Raw genomic sequence first — 17448 nt, 5'->3', positions numbered from 1 at the left:
ACATAATGGCCCATGGCAATTCTATCACTTGGGAAGCACAGGCTATTGACTGAACATTTTTCCTGCCTTGCTTCTTTATTTTTGACAGGCAGAGTGGACAGAGAGAGAAAGGTCTTCCTTTTGCTGTTGGTTCACCCTCCAATGGCCGCCGCGGCTGGCGTGCTGCGGCCGCCGCACCACGCTGATCCAGAGGCAGGAGCCAGGTGCTTCTCCTGGTCTCTCATGGGGTGCAGGGCCCAAGCACTTGGGCCATCCTCCACTGCACTCCCGGGCCACAGCAGAGAGCTGGCCTGGAAGAGGGGCAACTGGGACAGAATCCGGCGCCACGACAGGTACTAGAACCCGGTGTGCCGGCGCTGCAAGGCGGAGTATTAGCCTACTGAGCCACAGCGCCGGCCCTGCCTTGCTTCTGAGAGCCAGCATAGTTAAGTAGGTGTCAAAAAACCTGAGCACTTTCTGTCATCCTCTCATTCACTCATTCATATGCCTGCTTTGTGCCTGGTGCTTTGCCAGCATGAAGATTGCCCAGCAGCACCAGAGATGCTAGCTATCCTCAAGACACATGTGTGTAGTGGAGGGTGAGAAAGGAAAAACTGGCATACGAAAAAGCTATCTACCCCCATGTTTAGAGCAGCTCAACTCACAGAAGATACAGAATCAACCCAGATGTCGTGAACTAAATGACTAAAGTCATATGTATATACACAATGGAATACTACTTGGTTATGAAACAGAATGAAATCCTGTCTTTTGCAACAGGATGGATGCAACAGAGACCATTATGCTTAGTGACAAACCAGTCCCCAAAAGACAAGTCGCATTTTCTGATTTGTGGTAACTAATAGAGTACAAAAAACGTATGGGTGAAATTGACATTTTGAGACATTACTTTTATAGCCCTTGTCTGTACTCATAAGCAACAGTGGTTTTTCTACTTGTTCTTTAGTGGAGGTTTAAGCTTGTGATTAAATTGAAAGTATGTCATAAAAACTAAAAGAAAAATGAGCTAGGATGTAGTGAGAATTATATATGAAATATCTGAAATTTGTTCTCCTTACATAAAGCTTAAAGTAAACAGTAGGTGCTCAAGTGGAGGTGCAGTGACTGGGGATGGTGGGGGAAGGAAGCCACAGCAGGGCTGGGACCAGGGAGCTCCACAAAGAGGGCTGTCACCAGCCATGGCCCTCAGTGCAAGCTGGCCTTCTGTCTTCCGGGAGTTGGGTGTGAGTGAGTGATGCATCTACCTTTTGTGTGTATCGACCAGCACTGGCGTCAGGAAGTCCTGGACGTGAAAGCCATGATGAACACCTGGACGCTGCAGAAGGGCTTTCCCCTGGTGACCGTCACGGTGAGAGGGAGGAACGTGCACCTGGAGCAAGAGCACTACATGAAGGGAGCTGACGGCGCCCCGGAAACCGGGTAATGCTCGGGCCGAGCTTGGGTGCCTGCCCGCGGGGTGACATCTCGCTTCTGTTGCTCCAGCGCTTTAGTTGAGCCTGTGTTTCTTAGGAAGCCCATGCACACCCCGTCTTCCCAAAGATTAAGGGGGCTTTAGGTGTTGGTTAATGTTGGCCGCACTGAAGACACATAAGCATTCTAACAGGCTCGTGTTTTGTAGTTTGGGATGTGATTTACAGATTCTGCCTTGAAACTGTCCCGATCTAAGCAATTACCACTAAGTTATAATAGTGCTTGGCATCTGGGATGGAGCTAAGGACGAAAGAATTTGGGTGACTTCTAGGAATCTCTTCCTGGGAAGCCAGGGTTAGGTCCTAGAAGCTGCTCACCAGCACAGAGGGGTATAGTTAGAAATGAGATGCTGCAACCTGATTGACCCTGGATGGATGTAATTTTTATCTTGAAATAAGACTGTTGGAGAAGTCACAAGAAAAGTGCCAGGAGTTTCCATATATTGTTTACACAGATGAGTTAACTTTCTAAGATTTCTTTTTATTTGAAAGGCAGAAGAGGGAGAGGTCTTCCATCTACTAGTTCACTCCCCAGATGGCTGCAATGGCTCAAGCTGCACCAATCTGAAGCCAGGAGCCAGGAGCTTCTTCCAGGTCTCCCATGTGGGTTCAGGGGCCCAAGGACTTGGGCCATCTTCTACTGCTTTCCCAGGCCATAGCAGAGAGCTGGATTGGAAGTGGAGCAGCTGGGACTCGAACTGGGGCCCATATTGGATGCCGGCACTGCAGGTAGCAGCTTTACCCGGTACACCACAGCGCCGGCCCCCAGATACATTAACTTTTTACCATGTGCTTTGTGTCCATATGTGTTTATATATATATATAGTATAAATACATAAATTTAATATTTATAAATATATAAATATATACATACAGGCAGTTTAGAAAGTTCATGGAAAATGCATGCTATGAAATAATTACTGATTTAGAAGGTCTCTTGTGCCAAAATAAACTTTAATTTTCCACAAACTTTCTAATAAAACCCCTGGATGTGGAACATTTTTACCCAAATTGTCTGAAAGTAAGCTGGAGAGATGATGTTGGGGCTTAGTGGGTAAAGCCACTGCTTGCAGTGGTGGCATCCCATATGGGCACCAGTTCTAGTCCCAGTTGCTCCACTTCCCATACAGCTCTCTGCTATGGCCTGGGAAAGCAGCAGAAGATGGCCCAAGCCCTTGGGCCCCTGTACCCACGTGGGAGACCTTGAAGTTCCTGGCTTTGGATCAGTACAGCTCTGGCATTGCAGCCAACTGGGGAGTGAACCAGTGGATGAAAGACCTTTCCCTCCCTCCCCCCCGCCTCTCCTTCTCTTTCTGTGTAACTCTGAATTTCAAGTAAAATATTTCTTTAAAAAAGATGTATGCTCTTTAAACACTCCAGTTGTGCTGTTTTGCTAAAAAAACAGGAAAACTCATTTATAATAACTGCAGTGTAGTTCTCAACTAGGAAATGAACTTGATATAATGCTATTATCTATAAGCCCTATTCCATTTTGACTAATTGTCTTAAAAGTGTCTTTATTGTAAAATAGAAAATACTTTTGGTAAGAGTTCCTTACAGGATCATGTATTTGTCATGTGTTGGTCTTTTTTTTCTGAAACAACTCTTCCGTCTTGACAATCTTCTGAACACAAGGCCACATATTTCATAGAATGGCCCTCAGTTTGGGTTCTGTTTATGTTCAGGTTAAGCAAGACTGGCAGGAATTGGCCAATGAAGGCAGTGTTGTCTTATCTGCATATGATGCAGGAGATGTATACTGTCACTTTTTGCTATCACCAGTGCTCACTGTTCTTAAATTGGGCCTCTGAGCTGTAGTTGGCCAATCACTGGAAAGACTTTCAAAGCTCCTTTAAGTCCAAGTTCCTCTCTCTACTCAGAATCCAAGAAGGATGCATAGTGCCTGAGCTGGCCCTCCTTGCAAAGCTGAACAGGCACAGGTGGCTGTGAGATCTTGACTAGAGTGGCTTGGGCACCTTCCTGTCCTACAGTAGCTAGTGCCTAGCATGGGACAGGTGACTTAGCTGCTACTTTGTCGAATTGGTCAACAGATGGGCCACCCATGATCTCTTGTCTTTAGGTATTTGTGGCATGTTCCGTTGACGTTCATTACCAGCAAATCGGATGTGGTCCAAAGATTTTTGCTGAAGACAAAAACAGGTAAACTTATCATGGAAATAATGCTTAATTGAAGGAGGAAGTATGGAAATGCATAGGATTTAAATACCGAGTTTTGTCTGTTACTTTTTTTTAAAGATTTATTTATTGGAAAGCCAGAGTTAGAAAGGAGAGGCAGAGAGAGAGAGGTCTTCCATCTGATGGTTTGCTCCCCAATTGGCCGCAGCGGCTGGAGCTGTGCCAATCTGAAGCCAGGAGCCATGAGCTTCCTCCGGGTCTCCCACGTGGGTGCAGGGGCCCAAGGAGTTGGACCATCTTTTCTTTTTTCTTTTTTTTTTTTTTCTGACAGGCAGAGTGGACAGTGAGAGAGAGAGACAGAGAGAAAGGTCTTCCTTTGCCGTTGGTTCACCCTCTCCAATGGCCGCCGCGGCCGGCGCGCTGCGGCCGGCGCACCGCGCTGATCCGATGGCAGGAGCCAGGAGCCAGGTGCTTTTCCTGGTCTCCCATGGGGTGCAGGGCCCAAGCACCTGGGCCATCCTCCACTGCACTCCCTGGCCACAGCAGAGGGCTGGCCTGGAAGAGGGGCAACCGGGACAGAATCCGGCGCCCCGACCGGGACTAGAACCCGGTGTGCCGGCGCCGCTAGGCGGAGGATTAGCCTAGTGAGCCGCGGCGCCGGCCTGGACCATCTTTTACTTCTTTTCCAGGCCACAGCAGAGAGCTGTATGGGAAGTCTAGCAGCCGGGTCTCAAACTGGCGCCCACGTGGGATGCTGGCACTTCAGGCCAGGGCGTTAACCTGCTGTACCACAGCATTGGCCCTTGTCTGCTATTTACCTTGGTTAAAACGGAATTGGGTCAAAAATACTATCTGGTTACAATAAAGAATGGCCATTACTTTGGCAGATTAAAACTGAGTTATATAATACTGAAATGGAGAATTAGTAGTGAATACTGTTATTTTCCTAACACAATGCAGGGAAGCTGTGTATGGCCAGAAATGTGGTTGTATTCTTAAGTCTTACAAAACTGTTTAAAGCTAGGGGTAGCTCTTGTCTTTTGGGTTGTTGTTTTTCTGGTTTCTAAAAGAAGTGATTTTGGAGGGTTCAGTATGAAGCTCTTCTCTGGTTTGCTTGTCCATTCTCCGATCAGAAGAGCTTCCACTGGTCCAGGTGTAATTGGAGCTGTGATCTGTCTATCTTGGTCTAGACGTGCTGCTGCTCCCAGAAGCGGTGGAATGGATCAAGTTTAACGTGGGGATGAACGGCTATTACATCGTGCATTACGAGGATGACGGATGGGATTCTTTGACTGGCCTTCTGAAAGGGACGCACACGGCAATCGGCAGTAATGACCGGGCGAGTCTCATTAACAGCGCGTTTCAGCTTGTCAGGTGATACGGGCTGTGCAGGGTCCTGGTTTATTTCTGCACGTTCTTGCATTCTTAGAGATGACAGTGGTTGATGGCTAGTAAGTTGAAAGGGGTGTTCTTGTTCTCACAATCTAAGGCTGTTCTTAGGGGGGTAACGTCATCAGTGACTGGTGAGTAACTTGAAGGCCTGTACCTTAATCCTTGTCATTCACAACTCCAATCGGAGCGAGGTGAATGTGTAGAAAACTGAGAGACGACACCTTGGGAAGTCCTCTCCCCACTCCTGCAGGTCTTCCTGGAGCTGCTGTCAGGGACAGGATTTCTCCCACGCTGGTCTTAACCTCCGTAGGTGAAGCAACCCAGGCCCCAGCTCCTGGCACTACACCTTTGGGATTCAAGGGGGGAATTCCTCCCTCCACCCCCCAACATCAGGTAGCCAAACTTGACAGCACCTTTGGGGAGTACAGCTTAGGAGATTTTCCCCATCGAATGAATGTGCAGTGGTTGAGGATAGAGTAAGCACTAATATATAATATATATATACACAAATGTATAGATGTGTATGTATAGATGTGTAAGCACTATATGTGTTATCAAGGGCAAAAAAAAATTTATATATATATATATTTTGAGAAAATGCTCTCCCAGCTTAACACCCAGACTTATAATACATGCGCAGGACTTGGGTTTGAAGGGAACCATCATGGTGGGGCCTGGGGCGCTAATGCTCAGATCCTACTCCCTCCTTCTCCCACGTCAGGTTGTCGGTTCTGGCTGGCACTGCCACAGTGTCCCTTCCACGGGGACAGCAGTAGGGCAGACAGTGGCTTCTCCAGCTGTGCCTTTCTGCCTAAAGTTGCCTTCATGGCGTATTTCTGCTGGGCTCTGGAGGCCGTTGTGTTTATGAAGATGAAGTATGCACCCTACTATCCCCCTGCAATGAGGGGATGCCTATGGGTCGGCACCTTTTAGCGATGGCGGTGAAGGGCTGGCTCTGGGCCCTCACTTGTGGATGGGAAGGCAGTGTGTTCTATGATCGTGTGTTCTCTGGCGGGCCTCCATGGTGTCTCTACCACAGCGTAGCCCCACCTGGGTGGTTGAGAAAATTCTTGCACAGTGTAAACGTGCCAGGAGTTGGGTTGTGTGTGGCAGGAAAGACACCAATGTAAAGGCCATTATTTCCAAGAGTGTTTGTATCTGATTCACTGTCTTGTTTGGAAGATAGATAAAACATTTATATCTTGCAGCAAAAAATTGATTTCCCTGTAACCAGTAACCATGGTGTCTCTTGGTCAGCATTGGAAAACTGTCGATCGAAAAAGCCTTGGATTTATCACTGTACTTGAAACACGAAACTGAAATTATGCCCGTGTTCCAAGGTCTGAATGAGTTGATACCGATGTACAAGTTAATGGAGAAACGAGAGATGGATGAAGTGGAAACTCAATTCAAGGTAAAAGCCTGAAATACAAGGAGTAGTTCCATAATTGTGGTTGGCAATTTAACTCTTGAGAGTTAAAGTTTGTGTTCTCATGTATGAGAGTTTTTGAGAAAGGTCATAGAAAAATTAAAAATCCTATATTTCGCAAGCCTTTTGAAATACCTTCATACATTAAAGAAAAGCACATAAAAATTCAGTATTGGGATGGACTGGTCAAGACTGGTTTTTATATAGCCCTAAAAATAGGACTGGCAATGTTAGATCATGAACTTAATTTTCGTGGACTTTCCCTTCTGTTCACCAATCTTCTATTTCATTTCACTTTTCTGTTATGAATGATACTTGAACAGGCACACAATTGTCTTTATAGCATTTTGCCAAAGTTTTGCATCATTTGCTATTTTTTTTATCTTTTATTTAATGAATATAAATTTCCAAAGTACGACTCATGGGTTACAATGGCTTCCCCCCCCATACCGTCCCTCCCACCCACAACCCTCCCCTTTCCCACTCCCTCTCCCCTTCCATTCACATCAAGATTCATTTTCGATTATCTTAATATACAGAAGATCAGCCTAGCATACCTTAAGTAAGTATTTCAACAGTTTGCTCCCACACCGAAACATAAAGTGAAAAATAATAGATGATTTTTTTTAAATGATGATGAAATCAGATCAGACCTATTGTCATGTTTAATCCCAGTGAGAGTCAAGTTGGGAATTGATAATTTCTTTTTTTTTTTTTTTTTTTTTTTTTACAGAAGATCAGTTTAGTGTACATTAAGTAAAGATTTCAATCGTTTGCACCCCCATAGAAACACAAAGTGAAATATACTGTTTGAGTACTCGTTACAGCATTAAGCCTCAGTGTACAGCACATTAAGGACAGAGATCCTACATGAGGAGTAAGTGCACAGTGACTCCTGTTGTTGACTTTACAAATTGACACTCCTGTTTATGGCATCAGTAATCTCCCTATGCTCCAGTCATGAGTTTCCAAGGCTATGGAAGCCCCTTGAGTTCTCCGACTCTTATCTTGTTTAGACAAGGTCATAGTCAAAGTGGAGGTTCTCTCCTCCCTTCAGAGAAAGGCACTTCCCTCTTTGAAGACCTGTTCTTTCCACTGGGATCTCACCACAGAGATCTTTTTGCCAGAGTGTCTTGGCTTTCCATGCCTGAAATACTCTCATGGGCTTTTCAGCCAGATCCAAGTGCCTTTAGGGCTGATTCTGAGGCCAGAGTGCTATTTAGGACATCCGCCATTCTATGAGTCTGCTGAGTATCTCACTTCCCATGTTGGATCACTCTCCCCTTTATTTATTCTATCGGTTAGTGTTAGCAGATACTAGACTTGTTTATGCGCTCCCTTTGACTCTTAGTCCTTTCATTATGATCAATTGTGAACTGAAATTGATCACTTGGAATAGTGAGATGGCATTGGCACATGCCACCTTGATGGGATTGAATTGGAATCCCCTGGTATGTTTCCAACTCTACCAATTGGGGCAAGTCAGCCTGAGCATGCCCCAAATTATACATCTCTTCCCTCTCTCATTCCCACTCTTATGTTTAACAGGGATCACATTTCAGTTAATTTTCAACACTTAAGAATAACTGTGTGATAATTACAGATTAAACCAGTCATATTAAGGATTGGAAGGCCTTTTTAGTGAGATACTAGCAGAGAACTTTCCAGGTTTGGAGAAGGACAGAGATATCCTAGTACAGGAAGCTCATAGAACCCCCAATAAACATGACCAAAAGAGATCCTCACCACGACACGTGGTAATTAAACTTACCACAGTGAAACATAAAGAAAAGATCCTAAAATGTGCAAGAGAAACGTCAGATCACTCTCAGAGGATCTCCAATCAGACTCACAGCTGACTTCTCATCAGAAACCCTACAAGCTAGGAGGGAATGGCGAGACATAGCACAGGTGCTAAGAGAGAAAAATTGCCAGCCCAGAATATTATATCCTGCCAAGCTCTCATTTGTGAATGAAGGTGAAATAAAGACCTTTCATAGCAAACAGAAATTGAAAGACTTTGTGGCCACTCGTCCGGCCCTGCAAAAGATACTTAAAGATGTGCTACACTCAGAAACACAGAAACACGGCCATCAATATGAAAGAAGGGAAAGGAAGAACACCTATCAGTAAAAGAGCATGGGAAGCTCAAAGCATATACTAGAAAATATTTCCGGGAAAATGGCAGGGCAAAGTCACTACGTATCAATAGTCACATTGAACATTAATGGTCTGAATTCTTCAGTTAAAAGACACCGTTTGGCTGACTGGCTCACAGAACACAACCCAACTATTTGTTGCCTACAAGAAACACATCTCTCTAACAAAGAGGCATGCAGACTGAAAGTGAAAGGTTGGAAAAAGATATTCCATGCCAACAGAAACCAAAAAAAAGCAGGTGTAGCCATATTAATATCAGACAAAATAAACTTTAATACAAAAACTGTTAAGAGAGACAAAGAGGGACACTATATAATGATTAAGGGTTCAATTCAACAGGAAGATGTAACTATTATAAATGTATATGCACCTAATTACAGGGCACCGGTCTATTTAAAAGATATGTTAAGGGACTTAAAGGGAGATTTAGATTCCAATACAATAGTACTGGGGGACTTCAATACTCCACTCTCAGAAATAGACAGATCATCCGGACAGAAGATCAACAAGGAAACAGCAGATTTAATTGACACTATTGCCCAAATGGATCTAACAGATATCTACAGAACTTTCAACCCTACATCTACAGACTTCACATTCTTCTCAGCAGCGCATGGAACCTTCTCATTTGCTATTAAAATCATATAAACTGTAACGAGCAGAAGGGTATCTTTTGAAAAGATTGTTGTGCAGATACTAAAATCATTTGGCTTTGTTTCTGTAACATGAACCGAGATGGACCGTTCTTGAAGTTTTAAGAGTCGAATTTGTCTTGAGCAAGTAGTTCGGCCACCTGAGGGTGCAGTGGGTCACAGGAACGTGCCTTGGTCCCTGGCGACGCTAACGCCTGGCGCTCACGGCGCCCTGTCTGCCCCTGCAGGCCTTCCTCATCCGGCTGCTGCAGGGCCTCATCGACGCACAGACGTGGACGGACGACGGCTCGGTGTCGGAGCGCATGCTGCGGAGCCAGCTCCTGCTGCTGGCCTGCGTGCGCAAGTACGAGCCGTGCGTGCGCAAGGCCGAGGGCCACTTCCGCAGGTGGAAGGACTCCAACGGGACTCTGAGGTCAGCCCCTCAGGCGCGGCCAGTCACCCTTTGTTTCCCAGCGTCGGTGCTACACCCTGGGTGCAAGAGTAAATAAGTCCTCCCCGCCCCCAACCCTTTGTAGGAAAGAAACTGCTTTTGGAGACTTGCCTGTCTCCCTCGCTTTTCTATCTTGTGAAATGGTGGGAGCGAGCTAAGTGCACGAGAGTCGGAAACCCGGGGCATTAGAACCGCAGTAGGACGATGGCCAGCTCGTATAACTGGTAGACAGTCTGACTACGCCGAGACGGCCACGCCAGAGAGAAAGGGAGACTGTGTGACCCACAGGCCTCTGTGGGCTGCCAGTGCCCATCCGCGGGTCTTAGGGACGGCCAGCACTCCTCCCCTAGACGGGCTCTGGCCACATTGAGGATCTACCTCGGTTCTCCCTGTACGGCCGCCCTCTTCCACTGGGAGCTGAACTCCCATCTGGATGTGCGCTCTGGCTCCTAAGGCTCTGGCTTCCTAACGTGTGTGTTCAGGACACGTTCCGACTCGGGTCTGAACTTTCCGTTGGAGCGGCCGGGCATTGACTGGCATTTCACGGGCTGCTTGAAACCTGGGTTGAAACTTCCCCCTGGCTTCTTTGTAAATGAAGAAGCAGTGCTCCTGTCCTCAGGCATGCCTCTGATCACGAGGCCGGTTCCCCAGTTTGTAACCGGCCACCGGCGTGCATCTCAACACACGTGCCATACCTCGGCCTCACCGTGTGCTCCTGCCCACAGCCTGCCCAACGACGTGACCTTGGCAGTGTTTGCCGTGGGGGCCCAGGACACGGAAGGCTGGAATTTTCTGTATAACAAATATCGGTCGTCTCTGTCCAGTACTGAGAAAAGCCAAATTGAATTTGCCCTCTGTACAAGCCAAGATCAGGAGAAGCTTCAATGGTGAGTCATTGGTTTGTGGTCAACTGGCTGCAGGAGACTAGATAGATCAGTCTGGCATCCCTTCCTGTGCTCCTGGCCAGAAACTGCCCATGGTGCTGGGAACATTTACACAAGTGGGCACACGTCGAGCGAGAATGGTGGGCAATTAGAGAGGGCCAGGTGTTGGAAAAAAATCTAGAGGGGTACGTGTTTATCTCACAGATAGCATTCTTTAAACACTAGAGACAGCCTTTTCACCTGTTCTCTTGAGCAAATTAGAGAAGGTAGAGACACAGGAATTAAACGCTGTTAGCTGTTACTGTGCAGCGATGAGGGGTTATCAAGGCTCGTTACCCGGTTTTCTTTGGCCTTTATTATTGGCACATAGTTTTGTGTGTGTGTGTGTGTGTGTGTTACACCATTTTGGTCACTCTTAATGGTTTGGTCATTGCTAACATTGCATTTCTTAATCATTCCAGGCTGCTAGATGACAGTTTCAAGGGAGATGTAATAAAGACTCAGGAGTTCCCATATATCCTCACACTGATTGGCAAAAACCCAGTGGGGTATCCGTTGGCCTGGCAGTTCTTGAGGGAAAACTGGAACAAACTTGTGCAAAAGTAAGTGGCGCCAAAAATCGTGCACAGACTGCACGTGCTTTTTAACTTTGTGTGTTAGCTTTGCCTGTAAAATAGCAGTCTAAAGGGCTTTGATAGGAAATTAAAGTAGAGGTACTTGACATATTCTTAGAAAATACAACACAGGGGGCAATGACTCCTTCTGCCCCCACTGGCTCATTTTGAAGTTAAGTCTTCCATGGGCACTCCCGCTTGCATCTGCCTTTGTCTGCCTCTTCTGTAGCACTCCTGACCTCTGCCATTTCTTTAGATACTTAATCTCTTAGCTGTTTGTATTGTTTGATAACTAGGTGTTAACCCACTGGAAGACAGTGAGTTTTTTTTTTTTTTTAAGCTTATATATTTGAAAGGCAGAGTTAGATCTTCCATCCACTGGTTCACTTCCCCAAATGGCTGCAACAGCTGGAGCTGGGCTGATCTGAAGCCAGAAGCCTGGAGCTTCTTCCGGGTCTCCCACGAGGGTACAGGGGCCCAAGGACTGACACTCTCCTCCGCTGCTTTCCCAGTCCATAAACAGAGAGCTGGATTGGAAGTGGAGCAGCTGGAATCGAAGCCGTATGGATGCTGGCATTGCAGGTGGTGGCTTTACCCGCTACGCCACAGCACCAGCTCCTGGAGAGATTGCTTTCTCCTGCTTCACCAGTTTTTAGTTGAATGCTGTGATATGTGAGACACAGTATGTACTAGATAGATTTCATAACAACGTGTTGACAATTTCCATTTCTAGGTTTGAACTTGGTTCAGCTTCCATAGCCCACATGGTAACGGGAACAACAAATCAATTCTCCACAAGAGCACGGCTTGCAGAGGTAAAAACAGAACTTTTTTGTAAACTTAAGTGACAGCTAATAAACATCAGTTAGACAAGACTTGATAAAGTGTTTGGGGTACAGGTGGATTGTCATTAAGAGGCTTGTGTTTGGATGCTACAGTGTTCATAGCAGCAAAAACCAGTTGCAAATAGTGAAAACGTGTTAACAGTGAAAACGTGTTATGAGGTCATGACTTTGCCATTGAGAGTTTAGGACTCAAAAAAAATTGCAATTGAGTCCTTTTAAAAATAGGATGCGGGGATATGAATACTCGAGTGTCATCTAGCTTTGTGAGAGGCAGGTCTGGAACCCAGGTTCTGTACAATCTAAATTCATGGTTTCTCTGACACTTCAGCACCATCTACTTTCAGAATTTTGCACAACCTACAAAAGATATAAAACATACTTCAATAGCAAAGAGCTGCTTGGTGCTCGAGGGGATTATACGAGGGACTCGGGCTGGGCATAGCTATTGGCTTGGTGCCCGCAATGGACCTCAGAGCTTGGAGAAATGAGGAGTGAGTGTGAGTGGTTCTCGTTGTCCATTCGAGGGCACAGGAAACACAGGGATTGTGGGAAAGCGGGCTCCCTGCAGTGGTGAACGGAGGAGCTGGGTCTCCTCTGTAAAAAGGTGTCGACGGCAGACTCCCGGAGCAGATTTTACGTGGTCTTAAAAATGCTGTATTTAGAGAAAGGTTGAGTTATCACGGTTGTGTAGTCGTCCCCCCGTTTTCAGCATTCTCCTCCAGGCCTGCGAAATGAGCTTGCAGAGGGTAGCTCCAGCCTGCACCCCAGTGAGGTGTAGAGCAGAGGTACTGTGTGCGGTGACCAGAGCTGTCCATTGAGCAGCTCAGTAGCAACAAAATTCTGTATTCTACTCGTTGACTCAAGACTTAATACATCATTTATATTCTAGTTGTGGTTTCAGCCTCTGGGGCTACAATGAGGACCAAATAGACAAGAGCCTGTGGCTGCTACTGGGGGCATTGGGCAGCTGTGGACACATCCACCTGTGTTGAGTTGCGTGCCCTAAAGATGAGTGAGGCAAGGAGGGGGTGGGGGTGGACTGCTGTGTTCTGTGGGAGGCTTGGGAACCGTCTGAGAAGGTGCCGAGGAAAATGCCAGAATCCAGGACAGGAGCAGGGAGCATCGGACTCTGTGTCCCGCAGTCACAGCGGCACTTGATTTCAACAAATCCCTAACAGGCTAGTTTTGTAAAAATGTATTTAAAAGTCAGAGGGAGCCGGCACACCGGGTTCTAGTCGCGGTCGGGGCGCCGGATTCTGTCCCGGTTGCCCCTCTTCCAGGCCAGCTCTCTGCTGTGGCCAGGGAGTGCAGTGGAGGATGGCCCAAGTGCTTGGGCCCTGCACCCCATGGGAGACCAGGAGAAGCACCTGGATCCTGCCATCGGATCAGCGCGGTGCGCTGGCTGCGGCAGCCATTGGAGGGTGAACCAATGGCAAAGGAAGACCTTTCTCTCTGTCTCTCTCTCTCACTGTCCACTCTGCCTGTCAAAAAAATAAATAAAAATAAATAAAATTTATTTATTTAAAGTCAGAGGGAAAGATGTTCCATCCGCTGGCTTGCTTCCCAAGTGGCCGCAACGACCAAGGCTGACCCAGGCTGAAGCCAGGAGCTTCATCTGGGTCTCCTGGGTGGGTGGCAACGGCCCATCCACTTCTGGGCCATCCTCCATTGCTTTTCCAGGGTTGTTAGCAGGGAACTGGATCTTAAATGGAGCAGCTGGGACATGAACTGGCGTCCACATGGCATGCTGGCATTTTCGGTGGTGGCACAGCAGGTAAAGCCAGAACGCTGCCCTCTGTAGCAGGGTAATTTGATAGTTTTGTATGACCTGTGAATGACATTAGAAATACCCAGGTGGCCCACCCTGATCTAGAACGGTGTGTGTCAATGTCAGGTGCAAAGGCGCTGAGGCAGGAACTGTAAGAGCCGGAGGTGCTGTTTTAACAGGTGCTAGGGCGCCTGTGAAATGCAAGGTGCCTGGAGGCCTGCCTTCCCCACCTCTGCCTGCTTCATGTGCACCATGTCTCGGCACCCCTCCACCCTGCACTTAGCCCAGGCCAACCCTTTTTCTCCTCTCGCCTCCCTCCTGGCTCTTTGTTGATAGGAAGGCGTTTTCCACATTCAAGACTCAGCTGGTGACTGACCCCTTCTTGAAACCCCGCCAACTGCTTCTGGAATAATGTCCACCCCCTCCTACCCATGTGTCCATGATGGTTGTGGCTCCTGCTGCCCCTTACAGCTGACCCCTGCAGACACTGCCGGGCTGCTCCTCGCTGCACCCCTGCTGCACTGTCTTCTGCCTGCCTGGCTTGCTCTGTCCCCAGCTCTTCACCACGAGGGCTCTCTGCTCACTGCAGAGGCCTCAGCACCAGTGTCCCCCTCCCTCTCCCCAGTGCCCATCCTTGTCTGGCTCGTGTTCTGGGCGGTCGTGTGCTCGTCCCCTGGGGAGCTGAAAGCTGGCGTGGGCAGGCCTGCCCCTGGATGGCACAGCACTTGGGGCAGAGGGGTGAGTTAGTGCCAGAGCGGATCCTGGTGGACAGGGGATGGACTGAGTCCCTGACGCAGGCTGGGGTTGGGGTTCTGCACTTGAACCCGTTACCCAACCACATCTGCACGCGGCTCTGCGATGTGGATATTAGCTCCGATTTACAAATGAGGAGCCGGAGTCTCGAGTTAGTCATTTAAGGTCAAACCAGTGAGTGGGACCAGCCTGTTTCTGCTTCCCTCCCTGTGTTGCCCTGCTTTTGACAGTGAGCATTCACATTTACTCAGAGCCAGGATTGGCGTCTAGGTGGAGGTGCCGCATTTCCAAGGCAGAAGGCAGTCTGGGTCGGGGATGGGGAGACCGCGGCAGCCGGCTATGCCCCAGCTCTGGCAGGTCTGTGCTCAGCGGTGCCCTCACCATGGGTTCCTTCAGGATGAATTAAACTGGACTGACTGCCACTGCGGTCTGACTGCTAAAGGATGCACCTGCTGTGACGTAGCAGACTGGACTTCGTGTGGACTCCTGAGGTCGGGGAACTCGGTCATCTGGGCTACAGGCCAAGGCAGGACAGTAGACAGGTGTTCTGCCGGTCCCCACAGCGGGGGCCTCATGTCCAGCTCATCGGAACGTTGTTAGATGACACAGAGATGTATGTGGGAAGCTGATCTATTACTCCCACGTGTGGGGTTGTGACATGGGCTGTTAAGGAACCTGCTATCTGGAATCCATGCAGAGTAACTAAGATGTTGGCCTACGCTTCCTCACAGCAGCACTCAGCACTGGATGGGTTAGTGCTGTGAGAACCTAGGGGCACAGGTTAAGAACCCTTTAAGGTAAAACCAGCAGTGGCCTGTTCAGCGGCATGGCAGGGCCACCTTCCCCTGCTGTGTGCTGAGCGCAGAGGTGCCCAGGGCTGGGGCCAGGACCGGTGTTGGAAGGCACGGCGAGGAGTCTCCAATCCCTCTCAAACCATGGGGCACTGTCTGCAGAACTTACCTTGAGGGAGGAATACGTGAACTCTGGATTAGGATAAGAAACTGGCGAGGTCTTGGGGGTCACCCCGTCTTGACTAAAGCTGCCATTCCCTGCAGAGTTTCAGTAATAAGAACCCAAGACCAGGTCCGATGAGAAAGGCCGCACTCAGGAGGTTAACCATTTTGCTTGGCGAAAAAGACACACTGTGCTTCCTGCTCGTGAGATGCTACGCTTGAAAAAGCCGGGTTTGCAGGATATATGCTCGAAAACCTCGATTTCACGGTGGTGGCAACGGTGCAGCCAGTGAACGTCTGGCAACTGCAGGAGGTGTGGTCCGCTCCCTGGCTCCCACTGGCGTGCAGGTCGGTCATCACCACCAGCCGCCTCGGCTGCCTTCTGCAGCCCCTTTGGACAAGCGCTGGAATTGTGGCGTCCACTTCCTTTGACCTAGCCTGAAGTCAGGCTTAACGGAATGTTTTTTAAATCCATCCTTTCCTCCCCAGGTAAAAGGATTCTTCAGCTCTTTGAAAGACAGTGGTTCACAGCTCCGTTGTGTCCAACAAACGCTCGAAACCATCGAGGAAAACATACGCTGGATGGATAAGAACTTTGATAAGATCCGAGTGTGGCTGCAAAGTGAGAAGCCTGAACTCCAGTAGAGGCTGCCTTGCAGGGACCCTGTGATCCGGTCGTCAGAATGCTAGGGCCAGGGTAGCCCTGGCTTGAACAGTTCCTTGCCCTCCATTGGCTCATCGGTTCGGTCATCCCTACAAAAGCATTGGCTGTCAGGTTGCTCATCGATACTTTTCTGCCCCATGTTTCATTTACAGGTGTTGCCTGCAATGCAGACCTGAGGGGTAAGTTCCCGACTGTGGCATTTTTTCAGGCTTAAACCCTGCAGCATACAAAGCCTTCTACCGCACGCCTCTCACTCACAATCCATTCCCTGAAATTCCTAGGACTAAGTATTGTGAAGACTGAACACACCCACTCATGGATCATGACTGGGGCTGAACCTGCCATGCTGGGGCCCACCTGTCACACCCCCTACACCGGCTCCATGCCGGGGCTTGCTTGCAGGACCCTCTGGCTTTTGGTCAGGGGGCAGTCCCAGGAGTTGGGCGCTGGGATTGGAGAAGGTGGGTGGGTGGGGGAGTAGTGCTGGTGAAGCCCTGGTCCCCTTGCAGGTGGCCTCACGTACCAGGCGCCTGGGCTTCTGAGAGGTGGCCTTTCCTTGCCACCTCCTGGGACTAGGGGCTGTGAGGGGAGCCTGCCTCCTACTGGTGTGCCGGTGTTCTGGGTTCTATACACCCTGCCTGCACCTTCTATAAACTCTAATGCTAAGTCAGCTCAGGGACCCTGGGTGCCAGGGCACGTGTCCTGTCTGAAAAGCTTCCATCGGAGGTTTTACCCGAGAGCTGTGGCCTTTACAGAGGTGTTTTCTCTCTGCTCCTCACTTAATTCCTGGATAAGTCGTTGTCGGCCACTAAGTGACACTTAAACTGTGCTAGGCCTAAAGGAAGACAATCTTTTGGCACTAGAGTCTCCCCTCCCCCCTTTTTTTTTAAGTCTAGGGCAAATTAAGGTAAAGCAATATGAGTAACAATGTGTGCTAAGATGACAATGTGATTTTTTTTTTTTTCTGGAAGTATGTTTACATTTCTATTATACTTTATGGCTAATGGCTTGACAAATGCAGAAATGACCGGCAATTTCCACCTTGGGTAATTTTTTTAAAAAAGTCAAGATCTTATGTTACTATTACAGCAATAATTTTATATAATCTTGATTAATGAAACACGGAAATATTTTTCATCTTGGTCACCCGAGAAACCTTTCTTGGAATCTTTTGGAAAAGCCCATTTTCTAGAGAAAGTTCTGCAACAATGTGCTGAAATCTCCTTGGAAATAAAGATGTTTTTGTCCCTAAGGAGAAATCTGCAGTTTTTGTCCGGGTAAAATGGGACTGCTTTTGA

The 17448-nt window shown here is 48.1% G+C and overlaps 1 protein-coding gene across 5 annotated transcripts in view; it reads left to right on the top strand.

The window, feature by feature from the left end:
* ERAP1 (endoplasmic reticulum aminopeptidase 1) overlaps window positions 1-17402 on the top strand; it is a 178637-nt gene extending 161235 nt beyond the window's left edge. For all 5 annotated transcript variants that reach the window (XM_089313058.1, XM_089313055.1, XM_089313057.1 and 2 more), the window contains 9 exons: window positions 1265-1419; window positions 3550-3629; window positions 4796-4979; window positions 6255-6411; window positions 9467-9651; window positions 10395-10556; window positions 11015-11155; window positions 11901-11982; window positions 15976-17402. In XM_089313058.1, the coding sequence (XP_089169184.1) occupies window positions 1265-1419; window positions 3550-3629; window positions 4796-4979; window positions 6255-6411; window positions 9467-9651; window positions 10395-10556; window positions 11015-11155; window positions 11901-11982; window positions 15976-16131 (1302 nt within the window). In that variant the 3' untranslated portion in view covers window positions 16132-17402. The remainder of the gene's footprint in view (window positions 1-1264; window positions 1420-3549; window positions 3630-4795; window positions 4980-6254; window positions 6412-9466; window positions 9652-10394; window positions 10557-11014; window positions 11156-11900; window positions 11983-15975) is intronic.
* The last annotated feature ends 46 nt before the right edge of the window (window positions 17403-17448 follow it).

Source organism: Oryctolagus cuniculus, chromosome 14 (genome assembly GCF_051225735.1).
Source record: "Oryctolagus cuniculus isolate XC-2025 breed Fujian yellow rabbit chromosome 14, ASM5122573v1, whole genome shotgun sequence".
Lineage (NCBI taxonomy): Eukaryota > Metazoa > Chordata > Mammalia > Lagomorpha > Leporidae > Oryctolagus > Oryctolagus cuniculus.
Note: the sequence above shows the minus strand (reverse complement) of the source record. Positions and strands in the feature narration are given on the sequence as shown.